This window comes from Opisthorchis viverrini, assembly GCF_000715545.1.
Source record: "Opisthorchis viverrini unplaced genomic scaffold opera_v5_461, whole genome shotgun sequence".
Classification (NCBI taxonomy): Eukaryota; Metazoa; Platyhelminthes; class Trematoda; order Opisthorchiida; family Opisthorchiidae; genus Opisthorchis; species Opisthorchis viverrini.
In genome coordinates this window covers 199,046-222,605 of record NW_008752118.1, presented here as the reverse complement: position 1 = coordinate 222,605, position 23,560 = coordinate 199,046, and the positions used below count along the sequence as shown (strand labels likewise).

At 44.4% G+C, this 23,560-nt stretch overlaps 2 protein-coding genes across 2 annotated transcripts in view; one reads left to right on the top strand and one right to left on the bottom strand.

The window, feature by feature from the left end:
- The window catches only part of T265_11198 (hypothetical protein), a gene marked incomplete at both ends in the record, with an annotated part of 44,836 nt that extends 31,870 nt beyond the window's left edge, over positions 1-12,966 (bottom strand). Inside the window, one exon of the mRNA XM_009177793.1 lies at positions 12,787-12,966. Coding sequence (XP_009176057.1) covers positions 12,787-12,966 — 180 coding nt within the window. The remainder of the gene's footprint in view (positions 1-12,786) is intronic.
- Positions 2,406-11,725, top strand: T265_11197 (hypothetical protein; the record flags this gene model as incomplete). Its single annotated transcript, XM_009177794.1, is given in 4 exon segments — positions 2,406-2,571; positions 6,407-6,747; positions 6,763-6,993; positions 11,591-11,725. The coding sequence occupies 4 exon segments, from the start codon at positions 2,406-2,408 to the stop codon at positions 11,723-11,725; spliced, it is 873 nt and encodes a 290-aa protein (XP_009176058.1).
- Positions 12,967-23,560: the final 10,594 nt, after the last annotated feature.

Sequence of the window (23,560 nt, the reverse complement as noted above, 5' to 3'; positions counted from 1 at the left end):
GATAAAAAACCCAGGAAAAGTCACGAGTGATATTTCTTCGTTGGCACAAACAATTTACCACCACCAAGTTGGCCAAGCCTCGAGGAAAGCTGGGAACCGATTAGTGAAATCTCCTCAGAATTGATCAGTGTTCACCATCAGTTAAATTGTCGTATTGAGTAGTGGGGTTACTTAATCATCCAGGTTGCCGGGCTTCAATTAATGATGCCACTGGTGGGTATTGTCGGTGTCTGTGAACTTGTAAGCACTACAGTACTTCAGTCAGTTGGACGAAGGTTATGTTAGGTCAAAGGCCCCCCAGATCTAAGCTGCTTCTGTCAACGAATTTCTGTGTGATGACAGCGCACCACCAGGAGTCAGCTCACAACTGATCTACAACCGTACTCAGCGTGGTTGCTAGTTTTTCTAGTGAACTGGGATAATTAGTGATTTCGGCAACCTCGGTCATCAGTCTCTGTTCAGTTGACCGTAGTGACGGTCCCAAAACTTCTAAACTTTTTCCATTTAGTAGCTTTCCTCTGTCCGGTGCACGCCCGGCTATTTTAAACTTTGCACCGAAATTCGCCACTTCGGTGGTTCAATTGAGATATCATACCCAATGCAAACGCCGCCATGAATATTGGCGGAAAGCTATTTTAGTATGTAGTGAGTGCGTGTCAGGCGGACTGATCTACATGTATTGGTATCCATGGATCATCGTCCCTCGAGATGTTTTGTTAGCGCCAGTCCTGGCAAGCACAATTCATTCATGTTTTGGAACTGTGGAAATATTCTTCTATTCTTAGTCAAACCAGGGCAGTCATAAAATCTTCCTTCCACTCGGGAGCGAACGTCCAGTCAGTGGAACAGCTAAGTAAGTTCGAATCAGCAAACACCTAATAACCAGTGCAACAGGCAAGTCATTTGGATGCCAGGAGCGGATTTTTTCATGGGAGTATAGTGACAGTGTGAAGACCATGTGTACCCAGGGGCGATGCGGAAGCAATAGTGCGAACAACCAAGTCTGGCAGGCGTGCAGCACGTGCGATTGGGTAGGCTGTGGATGCAATCAAATAGTTCATTCTTTACGCCTCTTCCGACCCACTATTTGATGGGTTTGCACTGCGTGCATTCCGAGGATACAGAATGCTTCAGTTTGGTTTAAATTAGTTAGGTCTTGACAAATCAAGGAACCAAAAAATAAATGGATCTCATGCAGCCTGCAAAGGATGGAATGAACACAGAATAAATGTTAGGGGCGCAGAAAGTTTCGGCCGAAGGTAAGGAAATATAAGGGATTCAGTGGAGTCGGAGATGAAGACGGATTTGACGGTCACAACACGGTGTAATTGGAAGCCGGACCTCCAAGACGAAATGTGCCGCAGATGTCCAGAATGTGGTGCACCCCTCGGTCATCAGTCTCTGTTCAGTTGACCGTAGTGACGGTCCCAAAACTTCTAAACTTTTTCCATTTAGTAGCTTTCCTCTGTCCGGTGCACGCCCGGCTATTTTAAACTTTGCACCGAAATTCGCCACTTCGCAGGTTCAATTGAGATATCATACACAATGCAAACGCCGCCATGAATATTGGCGGAAAGCTATTTTAGTATGTAGTGAGTGCGTGTCAAGCGGACTGATCTACATGTATTGGTATCCATGGATCATCGTCCCTCGAGATGTTTTGTTAGCGCCAGTCCTGGCAAGCACAATTCATTCATGTTTTGGAACTGTGGAAATATTCTTCTATTCTTAGTCAAACCAGGGCAGTCATAAAATCTTCCTTCCACTCGGGAGCGAACGTCCAGTCAGTGGAACAGCTAAGTAAGTTCGAATCAGCAAACACCTAATAACCAGTGCAACAGGCAAGTCATTTGGACGCCAGGAGCGGATTTTTTCATGGGAGTATAGTGACAGTGTGAAGACCATGTGTACCCAGGGGCGATGCGGAAGCAATAGTGCGAACAACCAAGTCTGGCAGGCGTGCAGCACGTGCGATTGGGTAGGCTGTGGATGCAATCAAATAGTTCATTCTTTAAGCCTCTTCCGACCCACTATTTGATGGGTTTGCACTGCGTGCATTCCGAGGATACAGAATGCTTCAGTTTGGTTTAAATTAGTTAGGTCTTGACAAATCAAGGAACCAAAAAATAAATGGATCTCATGCAGCCTGCAAAGGATGGAATGAACACAGAATAAATGTTAGGGGCGCAGAAAGTTTCGGCCGAAGGTAAGGAAATATAAGGGATTCAGTGGAGTCGGAGATGAAGACGGATTTGACGGTCACAACACGGTGTAATTGGAAGCCGGACCTCCAAGACGAAATGTGCCGCAGATGTCCAGAATGTGGTGCACCTTCAGCTTCTTGTCAGGAGTCCTGACAGGTCAGGAAATCCACTCAGGTACACCGAAATTTTTATCAGGTTGATATGACTGCAGATAATGTCACTCAGGTGAAATCGCTTCTTCACGCAAAACCTCTAGTAAAAAGGCTCGCGTGTTCCAAGAACGTGGTAGGCCTTGTCCAGGGTCTTACAAGCGTCTTGCAATGTGGAGGTCCTTACATCGAAATCGTGTTCACCAAGAGTGAAAGCGGTGTATGTGCAAACGATGTGTTGGGATTTTAATCATGAAAGCGAACGCTCCGCGACAGAGGGAACAGAGGCTAGTTCTAGATGTGAAGTACGTGAGGCATTGTTGAATCGTTTTGACCTTTGCAGGTATACGGTTAATCCACGAATAATCAACTCGAACTTATTCACTGGTATGTTAGAGTAATACTGTGACGATGATACTACTGATGAGGAAAGGACAAGGTCTAGACTGTTGATTTTGTGATCTAGTGTGGAACTCTTGAACGTTTTTAGGCGTTCAGCACTAGCATTTTGTTTGACCCAAGCTGCCTATTCATGCGAGTCTCCACACAAAATGGATCCCCTTTGCAGGTATTGCTATAGAACTCCAGGAACTTGGTCTCACCGCATACAGTTGGTGACCAACTTGAGACAATTCTGCTACTGTCAGGCAATTCTGAGATCTTCGTAGAAAGACGCCTTGGCTCCATCGACATACTTAAAGCAGTGTATTCTATTCGTCCTGCCCATATTGTGGTCCTAACCAGCTTGCCATGAGATGATCATGGAGAACAGGAGCACCCTCCTGGCAGCACAGTGAGTTAGTCGCCTGAAGTCTGTGCCTTGACTCAAAATATGCATTCAAGTTCCAGAGTGCCTAGTTTATACGTCCTACCAATTAAATCGGGGGGGATGATCATGGAGAACAGGAGCACAAATTCAGTGATCTACTTCGACCAATCGTATAATCGGTTAATTTTGGCTCCATTCCAACGGACCAATGATATCAACAAACGCGATCAATAAACTCAGTTTGCATGTAACACCTGACCATCATGAACAAACCTATAAGGATACAAAAAGGAAACATCGCACTAAACACAGGAGAAAAATGAACACTACAGAATCACTTTTGGTGATGTTGTTTGCAGCAAATATTTTGGCGGCCAAAAATAATGGTGACTTAAGCTCGCTTTACCACAAAAACACACAGTTTTACCATGGCAACCAGGTGAGGCCCGTTTTTGAGTTGTGTATTCCGCGTACAAAATGTATCTGTGACGTCCATGCATCAGCACGCATCATAATTACTTCCCGTGTTAACTAACAAAGTCAAGTTTTGCTAGGGCAAAACTTGAGAAAGCAAATCTTGGTCGCAACGTAGTACCATTCAGCTAATCGTTTGCTACCGTGGGTACTCTGTTCTGAACAGCAATAATCAGGGTCTCTTTCACCACTCTCAGCGTCTGTGAACATTGTAAATGTGAATAAAAATACCGCCACTATCAAACCTCCTAGAAGAAGATAGAATCATTTCCTTCCAGAGGAAATTCTACTTTTATGTGGACAAAAGAGCAGGCCACCGCCATGGGTAGTCATTTGGACGTAACCGCTTGAGAAATGGTGTTTTCCTAAGACATAACAGGCACAATGGATTCACACGTGACCGTTCCTTTGGAAGTGACATATTGTCGGGAAATCGAGGTAAATAATCTGGTCTACACCTCCACAAAAGATGCAAGACATCCCGAGAAAGAAATACATGACCCTCAGGAATTGTGCGTAGGCGACGAACTCCCAAGGTTCCGCAGTCGATCTAAGGTGTATATGGATTGCGGTGCTGCGTCACGCATCAGACCAAATCCTTCGCAGTTTGCTCACAATCTGGATGACCTCTTTTGTCTGTTACAGTATGCGGGTTGAGTCGCGTGGTACTGGAGTACGCCTCCCTGTGTAAGTCATTATTTCCAAAAATGTTTAATGACAGTGTACCACAGTCTACTTCTCTTAAATAAGCTGGCCTTCTAAATCTTCGATGAAAAACTGTATTCGAACTCGCGAATGATTGTCCCTAGCAAGCCTCCGCTACAGAAGTAACTTCATTCTGTAAGCCAACAGACGGTTACATCCGAGCGTGGGAAACTAGTCTAAACTTTCCTGGATATTCATTAACTAATGCTCAAATCCATGCAAATGCTACAAAGCGACTCAACAAATTCCGCCAACTCACCGGAAGAAAACATACTACTCGCATGCCTTATGCAAAGCCAACTCACCGGAAGAAAGCATACTACTCGCATGCCTTTCCCACAGTGGTATCACCGTTACTCTAGTTCGAGCTTTGAAGAGGCACTAGGTTGGCGTTCGGCCTATCAAACGTGTAACTGTCTCTGTCGCCCATGCGGGAGGTTTAAGCCGTACACTGTCGCCATTTTTTTATTTCCTCGGAAATGCTAGAGATATGTCCTATACCATACATAGTAATATGCTAATATAAAGGGACTTTTGATTTATGTTAGAGAATTCCGACTACTGGTGAAGCCGGTCTGTGTAAAATATTCGCGAAACAGCAGGTTGCTTCTGTTACAATTGGGCGACCTCACCAGTGCAGTTTCCGGAATTCCTAAGGCAGTTCCAACCTTTATAATCCAACCTAACCCAAGTCCAAAACTGTTCGGGACCAACCGCTGTTTGGTGCATGTGAACATCTTGCACTTCGGCGGGATGAATCTCCACTCAAAATTCTCTGAGGGAATGACCTACATGAAATAAGGTATACCCTACTTGAAGATATAAAATTATCCTTCAACACAACATTTTTTACTGATGTTCTTACTTCATACAAATAACTTCTTACTTGCAATAAAGCATGTAGTATGGTCCACCAAAAAACTCTGAAGATCCAGACAGATTCTATTTAGGTCAGCTGTCAATGGTAAAGCCGCTTAGGTAAGTTCGTATGCTCAGTTCTATTCAATTTCTGCTAGACCGATTTATTGCGAACTTCTGAGCCTGTGTTTTGATGAAAATGGTTCCAAGGGCTGCTATATCTGTCATGAAACGTGAACTCTTTCTGGATGATCCATCGTACCTGCACAAGCTCTCCGTATGCCAGGTGCACGTGTCCGGTAATATTACCAAGTTTCCGGAATAATGTCGCCGACAGTCACTAGTCTCAAGGTCAATATTAAATATTCCATTGGATTCATGCTGTTTCAGTCACTGAACTATAGTCTGTTTAGAGGTGTATTGCGTTTGCTGTGGTGCCTGGATCTTCCCTAGCTGCTCAGAACACATCCGCTCAGGGCTTTGTGCAGAGGAGGCCGAGATGAAGTGTAGAATGAAGAGAATATGGTTTTCTTCCACAAAAAGCTCAACTTGTTGCAAAAGTAACACGGAACGTTGGGCAACTAAAGACAAAATGGACACATCTGACAACCAAGACAATCTATCCAAATGGAGACCACTCGTCTAACCCGGTGGGTCCAGTTCGTTGTCCTACGAAATTCGAACTGACGAGTTGTTTCTTTATATCAACCAATTATAAGTGTCCTACAGAAGAAGGTCATTCATAAATCACGTGTCTGTTGCAGCCAAGTAGTCATGAATCAATAGTCAGTCGAAATATAGCCACCTCATGCGAATTCCATAAGCAGGAGATAGCAGGATTTGGACAGTGTTTACTTGGAAGCGAAGCAAATAGTCGGCTGCTCGCCATCGAAAGGTTTGTACCTCAATGTACGAGGAAAGTGAAACAGCTGTTCGGCCATTCTCAGATTTCACAGTTTCAGTCCCTTAATACTTTGGATGGAATTCTATGCCTCTTGACCTGTTGCGTGCCAGATGAAGCAAGATATTTATTTTCTGGCTGATCTTAAGTTTTGGTCGCGGGTTGGGCGAACGCCTGAGTTGTTGACTTATCCCTTATCCCAGAGTTTCAGCACGAGTTAGGACTAGTTGCAACATGAAGGTTAAAGTGAACTCTGCCGCCTCTCGCAATTGAGTGCAATCTGATACATACGTTCATTTCATTACCGTTTCATTCGGAGTAATTATAGGCCAGAAGAAGAATTTAGTAACACTGATAACTAAATATTCACGTTTTAAAATACAAACAGCCTTGGCAAACGGGATACAATCAGCTGATAGAACCGAAGATGGCTGTTCAACTGTTGCACAACCAAACGAGACAAAGAAACAAGAAAACGGTGAAGCACCCCACACTTCTTTAATATGTCATCACTCATTCACTAACCTGTTGGCGGCAATCAAATACCAGGAGGTACACGCTGAAACCCGCAATTGCTATTGTAGTGTGTGCGAAATATCATTCGCAAGTGAGCGTGGACATCAGCAGCATATTAGGAGAAAAAACGCCAGTGGACTCCACATTCCCGACAGGACATCCGGTAAGCGAGTGCGGGAATCATAGGAAAGCGGAAATCCATGTGCTTTGCAACTTGGAAGAATCTGTTCCAGCATCGGCGATCGGTTCACCGAGAGGAAACGCGTCAAGAGTGCAAGGAGTGTGGAGCACTGTTCTGCTGAGAGTGGAATCTTGATCGGCACATGGGAACCGTGCACGGAAAGCAACTCGATCACATTTGCCAGAAATGTGGGAAACGGTGCTGCAGGTGGGATGTTTTTAGGAGACATGTTGAAAGTGCGCACGGGACGACAGCGAGTGACGCGAGGCCTATTGACAGAACGCAAGAAACATGACATTCAATTAGCTAAATATATAGTGGTCACTTAATACAATTGCCTGCTCAATTTCGTCGAATTTTGTGTCTGCTCTCATCGGATGAAAGCAACATGTCTGATGGCTGAAACAAATAAAGCCCAAATTATGTTTCCACTTCCATTTGTCGTTTTCGGATAATTTCAATAGGATGGGACTCCGGTGCTGAAACAAGACTACTTCCGGAGAATTCATATATGATTTCGACCCGCATCGCGGCCGACTCCGGACTCATTACAATGAACATAACAAATATCGTAGGTGCCCAGTGTTTTTTATGTTTCGTCACCTTAGCTTTCGAATGCCCCCAGAACAGAGTCACGTTCGCGATCGCTCGGTATTTTACAGATGAAAATAGCGTCCGTTTGGCTGGATCTTCTGTATCCATTCAAATCTTTGCCACAATATTCACTCAGTGAGAGACTGATGGCTCCGTAGTTCTAGTAGTTCGTGTTGGTAGGATCCGTCAAACTAATCGGTCGCATGCGCTTTGAAGTTGGTACGTTGATTTCATTCCTGGTTGTTGGTACTGTGGATAGTGTGCTGTGAAGATATCAGACATTGGTGCATCACACCATGCCACGGCGACTTAACAGAATGTATGGAACCAAGACGAGGTATCGAATTGTGTTGAAGTCGGTGGCTCTCCTTATAACCCAGGCTATGTAATTAATATCAACATATCATGACCATGTGAAGGGTGATGAGAAGCGACTGTTGCAGACGATCAGCTGAATAGTACCAGAAAACAAAAGTGCTAAATTGCGATCCAAATTTTCTTTTCTCAAATGGGCCCTAGCAAAACTAGGCTTTGGTAGTTAACACGGGAATTATTCACGCGACAATGCTGATGCGTGGAGGCCAACAATAAATATTGTACGCGCACCACACAACTCAACGCAGTTCGCTGTAATCAGAGGCCTAGCCTAGTTGCCATGGTTACACTGTGATTTTGTAGTAAAGCGAGCTTAACTCACTATGATTTTCAGCCGCCAGAATAAATGGTGTACACAACAGCACCCAAAGTAGTTTTGTAGTGTTCATTTTTCCCTATGTCTACTGTGCTGTGTCCTTGTTGCATCCATATAGGTTTGTTCGTGGAGGTCAGGTCAATTTGAGTTTATTGATCGCGTTTGTTGATATAATTGGTCCCTTGGAAGGGAGTCGACATCAGCTAATTATATGATTGGTCCAAGTAGGCCACTGAATTTTTGTTCATGTTCTCCATGATCATCCCCCCGATTTAATATATTAGGCAGTCCGAAAATTGTATGCATATTTCGACGCAAGGCACAGACTTTAGGCGACTAATTAACGGTGGTGCCTTGAGGGCAAATTTGATAGCTCTATCACTTCTCATGGCAAACTGGTTAGGACCAAAACATGGGCAGGACAACCAGGATCGACGGCTTCAAGTAGGTCGATGGAGTCAAGGCGGTTTTCTGCAAAGGTTTCAGGATTGCCTGACATTCTGAAACTCTGCGATGTTTGAGCGCACCGAGAGCACCATGCAGAACCGGAAGTAGCAGGTTCGTTTCAAATTGGTCACCGACTGTATGCGGTGAGACAAAGTGCGTGGAGTCCTACAGCAATTCCTTCAGAGGGCATCCATTTTGGGTGGGGACTGACATGAACAGGCAGATTGGACCAAACGAAATGTAGGTATTGTTCGCCTAAATATATTCATGAGTTCACACTACATCACAAAATCGACAGATCAGACATTGTCCTAAGCAAAACGGAAGTTCACAACGTAAACTAATCTAGAACCTGAGAATGGGCTTACGCAGCTCCTCTCCTATCGGCTATGATCGAGCTCAGGCAATGTACCATCCAACAATAAATCGGTTCGCCAGCACATATGGTTTGTGCATTGTAGTACGATTATTTGTCTAGACTCTGTAGATAACAGAACTCAAGAAGTTACCCAGGGACAGAACAAGTGATGATCGAGGTTAGCTTTATCAAATTGCACTCTGGGGACAGACAGCGTCGTTGGACGAGCAAAGCGCAAAAAGAATATTTGAAACCAAACTGAGTGATACGCGGAACACATCCTCGTTCAATACCGGGTGCATGGCAGCCGAAAGTGTTCCAATAAAGGGTATTCGATTTTGAATTTTCTTATATAAGCGTTGCCCTCGAAAGTTCATATATTGTTTTAACGTACAAGAATATCAGGTTGTAAGCGCTCGTTTTAGAATGATGTGCGCTAAAACATGAACCTTCGTAGAATGTCAGCATCAGTTGTTTTCATATCCTTCTTCCCCAAATGAATATGCCTCACGGAGTGCTCATTGGCCAGTTAGAACGATTTTTAAGAAGTTTATTAACTGAACAAAGCGCTAGATAATCATCTGTAGTGTTGTTCATTCTTCATTTTGCCTGGCACGTAAGTCTCGTTAATCTGTGTGAGCAAATCGTTCGATCGAATCTGTGAATCCGAGGAACACCGTGTAAAATTCGGAGCAACGTCTTTCTAATCACGCGCCAGCGCAAGATTTCACAATTCGCCATTGCGAGTAACCTTTGTGTGCATCGATCCCATCTAGTATCATGACCAACTCTTGGCCAAAAAGACCCTACCTACAAACAAAACATGGAATGATTAGAGCCAAGACACCCGTGCAAACACGCCTGCTGAGGCAAATGGGGGGAAACGCAATTGTTGAGCTGCAGAACCCTTTTGGTGCCTAGCTGCGACGATAACACCCGATGGGAGCACTGGGCCGAAATAACTCTAGGTTGTCCAAACCTAGACAGGATGCAGTCGAGATGTGACTCACGAACCTTCCGGTCATTAAATTCACCCTTCAACTACTGAGAATCAATAAGTGAATTTGACCCTGATCATTCGACCTGAAGGAATGAATTTTTTAACGCAAGATTGCCTCCTGGACAATGAAAGGCGGTTGTGATTGTCTTATCTCCCGTTCGGAAATTCGAGCGACCAACTTCACAATGTGACATTCATCTTTATGGTCTGTTAATTAATGCAGTTGCGTTTTTCTGTATTTCTATCTTATTCGAACGCCTTGGTCCCTGTGCTGATTGGCCCTTTCCTGATCTGTGTTGCGTTGTGGTCTGCCACCAGATTTCGATTGATTGTTGCAGTTCATTTCCGTCACGGAAACTAACGGAGTTTTCAGTCTATAAACCCACCGCCATGTAGTGTTTTCTTTAGCATAAATTAATTGTTGGGTTTGAAAAATGCATTGCTTTGCATCAGGATTTCAAATCAACCTCAAACTTGGTAAACTGGAGATGGAACCATGACGCGATCCGTCCTAAATAACCAGCGGTTTCTGATAAAGCATTTTGCTCCACAGCTACCCTCAAATGCACTCAATGAGCTTTGAAAACTGAAACCAGGTCAATGGTGTTACATCTCAGAAACCGGGTGGTCTAATCCCTTTCGTTTCCGGTTTTTGTGGCTCGGTCGTCTAAACTCTTCTGCGTTTGAAATGTAAATCTGAAAACCTCCTCAGAGGTTTCAAGTTGTTGAGGCTTTCTTGAAACCCTGTTGTTCAGAATGTCAAATGAAATCCGTCGCAATTTCGTGACGGACAAGTCAATCTTTGAACTTGTAATCTAACAGAACGGATTACTGTTACAACCCCGGTTTATATTCACCCCTGCGGTCTAGAGCACCGGCCTTCACATGTTTTGCTAACGAACTGGTTTTGCACTTCAAACTAGTTCCGGTTGTTACGTAACTATGAGATTCCAGTAATGTCGATTAAACGAACTGGATTTCGGATTTTGCGTAGACGTTTACATTCTTCACTTGAGTTATCAATGCGTGCTGTCGACGTCTCAATGACGAAGGTGGCCCTGCACTTTCGTTCTCACTGTTGGTAACCGCTAGGCTGGTCATGATCGCAATATTACCTCGGAAGAAGGCGAGTCCGTTTATGCTCCTCAAAGATTTCTCCATCAAAATTGTTTGTTTATACGTCGCACACGGACTCACCGCAAAAATTATCAACATCAGTATTGTTTGAAGGGTTTTATTTTAGCGAAGTAAAGGCACAGTGTCGTAAACACTGGATTCTGCCGGGTTTCTCGATAACTCGTGTAGATTCTGTTTGCGCGGTCCACGTCAGCTTTTTCCAAGACATGAGCTTTTTTCTTGCAATTTTGTTTCATAAATTCACACAAAATCTAATCTGAAATAAAATCAAAGAGTAGTTATCGAATTATGGAACATCATCGAAATCCACCGCACTTCAAATAAAATTTATAAACAGCCAAGCTCTCACTATGCCAGTAATCCAACACGGCCTAAATGTGTCCAAGTACCGTAGCGGTATTACAGCGCGGTACTCGCTCATCTCGGTCGAGATCTCGCTTGGGTTTGCTCGAGTTGCTGTTGGTTCTACTGTTTTATGCTGTGATAACAAACTGACAGGTGTTGTGTCCTTGTTCATCACCGGTGCTCGGTCCGCTGCTGGAGCTTCCAGTACCCAGCAGTATTCGGCAGATAGCTGACTATGATTGTAGAACAGTTGGCTTTAAGGCCGAAAGATCTTGCGTCATTCGGATAGAACAGTCGGCTGATCATCTCCGCACTTGTGTAGCGATAAGTGCTTTGACACTTGAAGCAGTCTGCTTCGCCACCAGTAGTGCGTTCACCGGAATGGAAAACAAGTAGAGTGCAAGAAATGTGGTGAGTTATTCTCCCCAAAATGGAATTTGGATCGCCTTATGAGAACGCAAGTTCCCCACATTTGAAAGCAATGTGGGAAAACGTACACTCGACAGGATGCGCTTAAGGAACATGTAGAATCTATCCACTACACGGATGCAAACGCCACGACAGACGGACCAACAACGGATTGATCAAATGTGACCTACAGAAGAATAAACACACTGAGTAGCACAATGTGTAGAATTCGTTTCGTCCTGACTGGTTCAACAAGCATCAAGACTTTTCACCTTGGATCTGGGAAGCAGAGAAAACAATTCTTTGAGAGCAAGACAGTTGGACGGGAAAATCGGAGTGGCCGAATATGGACGCTTTACGAACTATATTTTGCCACGAAAAACAAGTGACCTGATTTTCGATGAAACCGTTGCTGTGTTATCGTCAAATTTCGAAGAACAGGCTTTCTTGGTCAGCTGTCGAGTTCAGTGTATGAATTTGAGCAAGAATGCTTGTGAAGACTGGATCACGCCAACAACGAGTGTGAACATTTCAACTTCCGCAGCATGACAGAGGATGAGTTCAAGTGTCTTATATTTGTGTGCGGGTTGACGTCTGCTGAAGGCTCAGGAAGAGAACGAGAATGTTTAGCAAGATTGAGCAGAACTCAGACGTCACATTACAGATCATTACGTCGGAATGCCAGCACCCGATGAATTTGAAGCGTGATACTCTCATGATACAAGAAGGTGGTCCCAACAATGCTGTTCATGAGATTCAGGAGCATACTGTCTTTCAGGGTGACATGAAACCATCTTCGGCATACTGGAAATGTGATCAGTGGCATTTCGTCAATTTTTGCCCGTTCAGAAGGCACCGCTGCAGCAGGTGCTCCGGTATCGAACACAAAGAAGATCGGTGTCATGGCGAGAGAATGCAAGCACCCAAGAGGCATTCTCGAACTAGAACATCCAATTCCAAGCTTCCGAAGGCCCGCGTTGGTCTGGTCGCTCATCAACGCCCACACGTGAACAGGAAGAAATACGTATCAGTGCGTATTGACAGCACACCTGTTCGTCTCCAGCTGGGCGCGGCATCAGGATCATCTCAAAAGGAACCTGGAACTTTCTTGGCATTCCAGCATTAACCAGGACCAAACAAGTTGCACTCACTTCACCCGGGAGTTTACTGAAACTCTCTGGTGAGTTCAAATGTACCATGGCTCTTGACGGTGTCAGTGTAAGTGGCATTTGTCATGTGTCCGATCGTCCCGGATTGGATTTGTTAGGATTAGATTGGATCGACAAGCTAAACCTTTCGGACAGGCCAGTGAATACTATCAGTTACAAGGCACAGGCGATGAAAGCGTACATATTCAAACAGCTGCCTGATTGGTTTCTAAAGAGGAACTCAGAAGTCGCATCCTGTGCACCAAGTCTCTGTCGTGCCACCCTCAATCAAATGGTCAAGCCGAGAGATTTGTGGATACTTTTAAACGAGCACTGTCGAAATCTCGAGTCTACAAGTAGCTAAACGAACGAAATGTCCCAACGAAATGTTCCAACAGGCCGAGGCTGTTTGACTGGCAAGGTTGTTCCAACAGGCCGAGGCTGTTTGACCGGGTAGATAGACCAATCGCTGAAGTCACCGTCAGATGACGGATGGTCTGTCGTGTTGATCGGACAGCAGAAGTTTTGGCTGATTCAATCGAATATTGACGTCCTGCTGCATTTTTCCACCTATGATTTAAGCCTATTCTCAGTTACCACGAAGGAGACTAGTTTCATTACTAAGTATTCTCCATTTCTCTCGGTCAGACCCTGCGCTCGCCTGAACACACTGATTTCTGTGCCTATCTCATGTATACCACATTCACTTACATTCGCTGACGAACTGTTGACCCTTAACATATCCGACCAGGTTTGACAAAAATGTTTCTGAAAACGATGAGTACTCACTCATTTCCAAGGTTTGTTCACAGTTTCGACGACCTCTCACGCCCAATTCCTGACCACTTGCGCTAACACGTTCTATGCGCACACGTTTGTCCCTAACTCAGAGAGATTGGCCGTTCAACATGGGCAACCTGCGGACTTGTGCCATTTCAAACACCAATAAAACGGAATCCCCCGTAAGGTTAATACTGGGTTTTATTGATAAACTTCAAGACCTCGCATGTCTCGTTTCGTGGTTTCGCTCGCGACCCCATAGTACACCGCGTGTTCAACCTTTTTCGCAAAAGAAACAGAGTTTATCGGATCCCCTTTAGGTTCCAATCTATGTGGACTGTAGCTCACAACCATACACCGAAAAAAAAGAGGTAAACCAGATTCCTGTCAGGACGATAAAAAATTGAAAGGAATCGAACAGAAGGTAACACATTGTTCACACATGTTCGAACAGAAGGTAACACAGGCCATCATAGACACATTTTGTGGGCGTGTACTACATAGTCCGGCTGTTTCTCCTTAATAAGTCATTTGTCGTTCGGCTGATCGGCGTGCTTCCTTGCGATATGTCTCCTGAGAATATCTGCTCGGGAGGAGGTTCGTCCGCATTGTTCACACATGTGACGGCCTTGCGTTCCATGCACGGTTCTTGTATGACAATCCAAATCTGATTTCCGGCGGAAAGAGGCCCCACACTCCTCGCATTGTTGACGTGCTACCTCAAGATGCATCTGTTTCAGATGCCGAGAAAGAATACCCCATGTAGCAAAGCACTTTCCGCATTTGGGACACGAATTTCCCCGTAGCTCTGATTCTTGCACTCGTTTACTGGAAGTTCTGGAGAGCATTTCGTCTCCCGAAGGATGAAGTCGCCTCATGTGTTGCCGCAACCAGCGCTCATTCCGGAGCGAGGTTTTGCACAAACTACACTGAATATTGGCATCTTCAGCGTGCACCTCTTGGTGTCTCTCAGCTACTGACAGAAAGGACTTGCCACACACCAAACATTTGTGTGGGCCCTCCGGATGTGCTTCTCTACCCGGGTAGTCTGGCTGATCAGCACTGGGATAGTCGTCATCCATTCTGTGTGCCGATGGCGTGCTGCGTTCAACTGCTGGTTGAAAGAACGGCGGTGAAGGAAAGAATAATAGTTTCACTCTATATATTTAACGGGCTTTTGGAAAGTTTAAAGCCATAGGCAGATGAGCACGGTCTCGTCCAAATGCGCGGCATTTCCAGTGCTCTAAATAGATTAGGAAATTCTAAACTAGGCCATGGTGCTGTCGAAAAGCCGAGAATAACTGAGTCGCTGTTTCATCCTCATTTGGAATTATGAGCAGTGTGCTTTTCACGCATCTTCAGAGAAATGTAGGCTCACACGCCACTCATTAGTCTATTTTGGTGAGCACTTGATGTGGCTACCTCCCCACTGGCTTCACCAATGAAGTGGTGTCGGCTGAAACATACTCATGACTTATAAATCATTCTTCAATTTTAGCTACTTATAAATCGTCAATAATTTGATCGTGTCGTCCACCCAGTCAATTGATCAGGTCTATATACCAAACGGCGGAATGCAGCTGTTTCAATCTAGGGCGATGAACTTGGGTGAATCACTATAATAGCTCGTAACAATTTCAAATTTGCATTCCCGGGATTGTAACTTTACTGGCTTTTCTCACCATTTGTTTAATTAGTGCTTGCGAAATGCCTGGATATTTTCCCGTTGGAACTTAGGGAGTCAGTACTGTTACTGATACCGGAAATAACAAAAAACAACCTACATGATACATTCCAGTAGCTGAGTGACTCAAGCAACCAGAGCGAGCATTACCACCACCGGTATTGGGATACCCTTGGGAAATATGCGTAGGCGACGAAAACTCAAGGTTCCTCAGTCGATCACTGAACCAACGGCCGCTATGCAGTAAGGCTCAAATTTCACGCAAATCTAAGAAGGGTCTGCTTACCTGTCACTGAACGTTCGCGCCATCTAGACACGAACATGCGTGCTGTTTTTAAAATGGTAGGAAGCTCAGAGTTTCAGCTATACTCAAATATGAGAAATCAAGTGACACACCAAAACAATCGTCAATCGGGGTTCAAGATAAGTTTTCCGATAAAATGTGTGCTGAGCTGGTGATCACTTTGATGTCTTGACCAAATGAAATGAATATAACACCAAACTAAGCTACGTTTGTAACATCACTTACGAAAATGAAATCGGGTATTGTTAAGAACTCGGAGATATTTTTCCCTAAGGAGATACTCTGGATAAGTACTGAGGGTAACTGAGTTGGGTATGAGCCCGAGATGATTCAGTTGCCATTTGGTGCTCGTGAGCCTGCCATTCCAAATGACCCAGGAGAGTTGAAATCCAGTCGAGGTCTACCAGCGAGAAGTTGCCGGGTTCTCACTGCTGGTCCCCTCAGCTAGCAAGAGGAAGCAATCACGAAGTAAATTGAATACAAGACGCTGCTGCGTAAACCCGAATACACATTATACGCACATACACTATAAAACTCAACGCATTTCGCTGTAAAACACGCAGCTTGCTGGCGCATTTTGTGGACCGTACCGTTTGCGATATCAAGAGTAGACTCACGATGATTTTCGGCCGTCACATAACTAGCTATATACACCATCGTCAAAGACAATCCGGTGATACTCACCTAAAAGGGATTTCGAAGTGCGTCTAATTCGAGCAGCTATTGTGGCGTGTCTTATAAGTTTTCCAATGGATGAATGGATGCTTGTTATCTGAGTTTATCGATCAAGTTCATCGATATCACGGTGGCGCGAAGAATTAAGCCGAAAACGCCTAATTAACTAATTGGCTTCGGGAGACCATTCCCTGTGTAGGTTGCCTTTCAACGTTAAGAGCAAATCAACTGGTCGGACAAATGCGTTTGAGAGAACTAATCAGGCTCAGGAAACTGAAAGATTTTGTCTTCACAAGGCTAACCACCTGCATTTTGTGCAAGCTGTGCATGATCTCTTCATTAGAGGAAATCTCGTTAGAATCAAAGTATGAGGGAAGGTGGCAACAGTCATTACGCGTGACAGTTAGGTGGTGGAAATTTCTGACATTCCGATGTACCCAGAGAGGACACAGGTGCCTCTTGTCAAGATGAAAACGGAAAGTTTTGGACTCAAAATGATCAGCGAACCTGAGCGCAGAGGGATAGAGTCGGTCGATATTGACTAATTCGAAAGCTTAGTTATTCGGGCGACAATCAGGCACAAACTAGCGTAGCTTGGATGGCTAAATGATACTGAACCTGCTCTTCAGGATTCCACACAACTGTGGAAGAGAGGTCTATCCTATTTTACAACTTAATCTATTTACTACTGGATTTCATGGATTCACGGATTCGCGGATTGAAACACAGCATCGTCGCTTTTCCCCAAGTTTCCCGGGTCGGTTTTGTTCTTGTCGGTCAATGGCTGTCGTTCACCTGAAAGGCACACGTGGAAAAATGGTGAAGCACTGCTCTTTATGTTCTCAACGCGGGGAAGTATGCTTGCCAGCGCGGGGATTCGCATAAATAAATGTCTAATGGTGCTTTAAATTGTGTTCTAGAAGGACACAGCTGCTTCTGAATTCGGTCACGTATTTAGATGGGTGTCGCCGAAGAGCTGCTCCACATCCAGTTCGGTGTGAAGTGACTGGAATACTCGGCTGAATAAAAGGGTAGAATTAGTTTACTAAATATGCTCTGTAATGCGAGACAAAACAGGAGTAAGATCCGGACGGTTACGGATCTCACAGGACGATTGCGACTATTGGATTATACGCAGTTCACAGCCAGCAGTCAATAAAAGCAGACAGACATGGTGCAGCAGATGATATGTTGAGGACTGACAGGAACTGGTTCTACGGACAAACGGATCAGTAAGCATCATGAATTGGGCAAACGTACAAGCGGCAACAACAAGTAAGTACCAAACGATTTACAGACATACATATACGGCAGTCTGACAGTGCAAATTGGCCGTAACGGCTCAGGAGTCGGTACGTTCGTGATGTGAGGGACTGTCCTTCGGTCGGCGTCGACGCAGCCGTTCGTGTCGCGTGACAGGTCAGCTTGCGCGGATCCGTCCGTTTAAAACAAAGCTCAGCAAGTGTTACCTGGCAGGCGCGATACATGGGTAACACAAGATAATCAGCTCCAGAGCGTCAGGCTGGTGAGGTCGGTAGCTCGTTCGCCTGACGTCCGGAGGATCCGGTTTGGATACTCGGTAAGGTCGCCTTTCCGTCGGAGTGGGCGCTAAAAAAATAGGCGCAATCGAGGCGAACATGCAGGCAATGACAGACGGGCAACAAATATTGACATCACTTACTGAGGTATAAACAGACCTTAAGTGGGAACAAAGCGGGGGGAAGACGAGCAGCAAGAAAGCGAAACGGTGTCATAATAAACAGGAGTAACTCATTTTACTCATGAGTAGTCAGAAAAAAGGAAAGTTACACTTGTTCACCGTTGATTCAGAGGGGGAATGAACAACACGGTTGATCTTGTCAGGAGGGAAACGGATCCTTCTGTACTCAAGATGATAGGCGAAACTGAGCTTTATTTGGCCCAGGAAGTCATTAAATAAAGAGTGCGGGCCTCAAAATTCACGTACATCCGTTTGAATTGGAACTGCCCAATAAATTCCTATAATCATTTAAAAATAAACTGCAAATTGTAGATTCAAAACGAACACTAACTCTATTCATCTCAACGCGGCATGTTGGATCGTGAAATGCAGCAACTAAAGAGATCAGAATGTACGTGTGAAGCGTGTTCAGCCGTAACTGCCTTTCGGTGAACAAGTGCCATGCCACCCAAAGGAAACACAAGGGCTGGTCTACTGCCAGGTTGCCCAAGCCTAGAATCGGGAATCGGTGGTCCTGTTCAAACCACGGATCTTTCTGGTCATTAAATTTGCGCACAAACCAGCAAATCATCCCGAACTCGCAAGCAAACTTGTTTCCAGCACCAAGTGGCTGCTGACATCGATTTCTTCACCGCTTTCCACTTTAGCAGCAATCGAAAACGACACACAATCGTCAAAGAGAACGCAGGCAAAAGTTCTTTTGTTGTTCATTCGGGAGATCGGAACAAACATGCAGACCAGGAGGAACCTGACTGGTGTTTATTATGCAGCGAATACTTCCGTTTGTTGTCCGAGGCTAAGAGTCACCAAACGGCGACGCACACTGAAACTTACGAGTTTTACTGCGGCGTGTGTGAAGTATCGTTGAAAAGTAAGCGATATCTCAAGCACCATATGAGTAAGTTCGATAATTCTAGATTACGCGGATGGGGCAATGCATCCAACAAATGGCTGAAAGAATCACAGGAAAGTGGAGACCCATGTTCCGAATGCGGAGTGTGCTTTGCAAATTGGAGCAATCTGTGTCAGCAGTAGCGACGCGTTCACCAGAAGGAAACTCATGCACATTGCAAGGAATGTCGGGTTGTATTGTGCCGAAAGTGGAACTTGGATCGCCATATGAGAACAACGCACGAAATGCTAGTTCAATAGATTTGTGAGGAATGTGGGCAAATGTGCCCTCGACGGGATGCTCTTAAGGGACATGTGGAAACTATCCACAACACGGATGCAAATGTCACCACGGACTAACCGACACCGACTTGATAAAATGTGACCTACGAAAGAATAAATACACACTGAGCATCACAATGTGTAAAATTTGTTTCGTCCTGACTGGTGTGGTTTTTTTCTCTCGGTCGCAAGGTAAATCTGAACGAAATCATGTTTCTATTCTCGCTTGAGATTTTCGGACAATCCTACTGAGGAGCACCCAGAATCGCAATCGATCGTCGCGTCCACAGTCTTGTCAACCGACAAACCGGATTTGATGACCGTCTAATGACCGCGTTTTCGTTGCACATATGCTGTCTCAATCCCAACTTTTCAAACAAATTTTATAAAGAAAACGGCGACTCAAAGTGACCTACTACAAACTGATGGTCGTTTTGTCTGTTAATTCGTCTCCCTCTCGGTTCAATTGTGTTTCATTGCCAGTCATTTTCTCTGGATACGTTCGCTCACTTCAGTTGACCTCATTCAGCATTGAAGTCATTCCCAGAATTCAGCTGTAGCTATCAGGGTTCGGAAGAACCTGGATGCGCAGACGCGTGCTTACGATAAATTATCTATTAGAAGAAACAGCTTCGAAAGTAACGGGACAACACAACTAGGAACAGAATTACCGGTTTTGTTGAGAGACAGATTTCAGTCATTGTTCCTCACTGGCCCTTGACAGGTGAGTTAAATTCTTAGTATCACTTGGTCGCTCATACGCGACAGTGATTAACAGAGCAGCAGCCTCGCATGTTCGCTGACTGTTTTGGTTTGGTCAATCGCATCACGCGATCGGGCAGCTATCCACACCGAGGTTCACGGCAATATGAAAGCAGCTAGGGATTGTGGTCCACAACAATGCCGAAATACATGCCTCTCTCCGGATACAGCGACGTTTCAAATATCAAATTCAGAGCTGACACAGTCGGACCCAGAGCATTGCTTGAAATCCAAGGATAGTCAACTGAGTGTAAACACGCAGATGGGAAAATACCTGAATCTTGGTTTTCACAATTTCTGTAACAGCAAAATATTTACCTCCAAGTCATCGCCATCCAGTCACATGTGCGTTCATACAAAAATATCCGTAAATTCTTCAACATAGTGGTGCGAGTTTGATTTCACACTGCTCACAATTATTTAGTGGCTCGAAGGCGACCCTAATTCTAAACACACATGGATAGTATACCTGACATCTTGGTACTCAGGGACCATCAATCACATTGGTAGGCACTTTGACATTATTGATCGATCTCTGAGTAATTTAAACTACCTATAAGCAGCGAGTAAGCAACCAGTTTAGTCCTGATTCACCAATCTGGAAATCCTAAGCTGGAATCCACCTGAAGATTTGTGACTCGCATCAAGGCGTAAACACAGCTGTGCATTACTGCTACGCTCGTCGGTACGGATTGATCTCACGTGCAACACCAAACGCTGATGACGGTTTCTCGTAACCACCCCGACGAAATAAATTTGAGAAACCGTGAGGCATAAACTAACCTAAAACACATGAAGACAGAAAGCTCTGAAAAAAGCGAGTGGCGCTACGGAATACGATCGCACTTGGACCGCTTTGGTGAAACATTATTCAATTTGGTAAACTTTCTGTGACTTTAATGTTGAAGTTGTAGTGCACTTCAAAATGATTTGAAGAAAATGTTTATGACCAACCATCTAGACAAGCGGTCATGGTCAGGTGATACACTACAATTACGTTCATTTTGTATCGAATTATTATCGTCTATAAGGGATATATAAGTAGATATAAACTCCTTGGAGAAACAGCTAAACAAAACGTTTTTACATTTACGAGATGCTCTGACCGGCTTTCGACCATTGAACGATTTCTCCGGTATAAACGGAAGTGGCGCAATTAGCGGTCCCCGTGGCTTTAAACACCAGATTACTGCCTAACCGGTTCGTTCATTCGTCACATGCATAGTACTGCCCCCAGAACATTTGCAGTAGTTTATCAGACCACACAGACTGGAATATCTACCAATTGGGGAATCACTCGATGAATAAGTTGAGGTTCGAGAAATACGCTTATTTGCAAATCGATTTATTTTTCACGAGAGACTTGACTGAATCTCTCGTTTGTGATACTCTACAACTGAATGTGCTTCTTAAAGGCCGCCTTATGATTCAGTTGGTACGATATTCGAAATATCGCAGTATATTTTCATGCAAGAAACGATTCGTAAGTTTGCTGAAAACTCTTCGACAGCCCACAATCAGTTTCGCCCCTCTTTCGGATTGCACCTAACTGATGAGCCCCAAGAATAGCAAAACCAGCCATGAGCTGACGTGAAGTTTCCAGCAAACTTGTCAGTAGTTTTCCTTGAGGAAGCAATGAAATATCTTTACCAGACTCCTCGGTACTTTTCAAACAAGCCATGTACATGAACTAATGTGACCTTTTATGGAAGCCAATTGCAGAGGGTTTTGTGGTGATCCCATAAAAACACATGATCAGCTTTGTGTTCAAGTGAAGACATTATAGCTAGGCAACACAGGTGGGTTTCGCCAACGCCATGAAGTTGGGAAATATCGCTTTTAGGAAACTTTTTTTCAACGAATGAGAAACAACGCACACGTCTGTGTGCTTCAGAGACACTCCTTTACTCACACGGAACGACTACTGATGGCGATGTATAAGGAGAAAAAATGGGATGACCGTGTAATTAGTTGGAAATATTCCACCCAGATTTAGCTGAATTCGAGCATTTCGTGAGAATGACTCACTAATCTCAAGTGAAAACACAAATCTGAAATAAAATGAAATCCTTCAGAGGTTCCCCTCGCGTTCATCTAACTCCTGAATTATGATCCTACCAAGCTTAACATTTAAAATTGCGTTGGCTTTTAAAATCTACTCCTTTCAAACTCAACATATACACCCCTTCTTGCCACAGCTCTAATACAGATCCAGCAGACCGCCGGCCTGATAACAGTTACGGCTGAACACGCTTCACACGTACATTCTGATCTCTTTAGTTGCTGCATTCTACGTTCCAACATGCTACGTTGAGACGCTCAAAGTTTGTGTTCGTCTGGAATCTACAATTTACAGGATAGTTTCAAATGATTATAGGAGTTTATTGACCAGTTCCAATTCAAACGGGTGTACGTGAAGTTTGAGCCTCGCACCCTTTATTTGCTCACTTATTGAGTTTAGGCTGCTGGGCCAAATAAAGCTCAGGTTCGCCGATCATTTTGAGTCTGTTACGTCGACCTGGTCGTCCATGCTACGCTAGTTTGTGCCTGATTGTCGCCCGAATAACTATGCTGGCAAAGTAGTAAATATCGACCGGCTCTGTGCCTCTGCGCTCAGGTTCGCCGATGATTTTCAGTCCTAAGCGTTCCGTTTTCTTCTTGACAAGAAGCGAATGTGTCCTTCATTGTTCTCTGGGTACATCGAAATATCGGAAATTCCCAGAGTATTCACCACCTGACTGTCATAGGTATTGAATGTGTCGACAGACATACAACCGTTGATTCTTCTCCCCTTCCCTCATACTGTGATTCTAACCAGAGTTCTTCTAATGAAGAGATCATGTACAGCCTACACAAAATCCAGGTGATTAGCCTTGTGAAGAAAAACTCTTTCGGTTTCCGGAGCCTGATTAATTCTCTCAAACGCATTTGTCCGACCAGTTGATTTGCTCTTAACGTTGAAAGGCAATCCACACGGGGAATGGTCTCCCGAATCCAATTAGTTAATGAGGCATTTTCGGCTTAATTCATTAGGACACCGTGATATCAATCAATTTGATCGATAAACTCAGATAACAGACCGTCTTTCCACCATAGGAAAACTTCTAAAAGGCGCAACAATCGCTGGTCGAGTTAGACGCACGTGGAAATCCCTTTCAGATGAGTATCAACCGATTGTCTTTCACGCTGTTGTATATAGCTAGTTATGTGGCGGCTGAAAATCATCGCGAGTTTAATCTTGTTATCTCGAAATTTACACGCCATGCTATGTGTTCTACAGCGATATGCGTTCAGTTGTCTAGTGCGTGCGTATAATTTGTATTCAACCGAATGCAGCACTGTCTTCTATTTAATTTAATTCGTGATTGCTTCCTGTTGCCAGCTGAACAAAAGGTTTACTTTTTAACAGATGAGAGAGCAATGGTTCGGCTCGACAGTATTAGTTTAGATTTACGCTGGTTCCAATTTGTGCCCTCTGACCTGCTCGGATGACACACTTGACCAACTGCGAGAACCCTGCAACTTCTCACTGGTAGAATTCGACTGGATTTCAACAGTGCTAGGCCATTTGGAATGG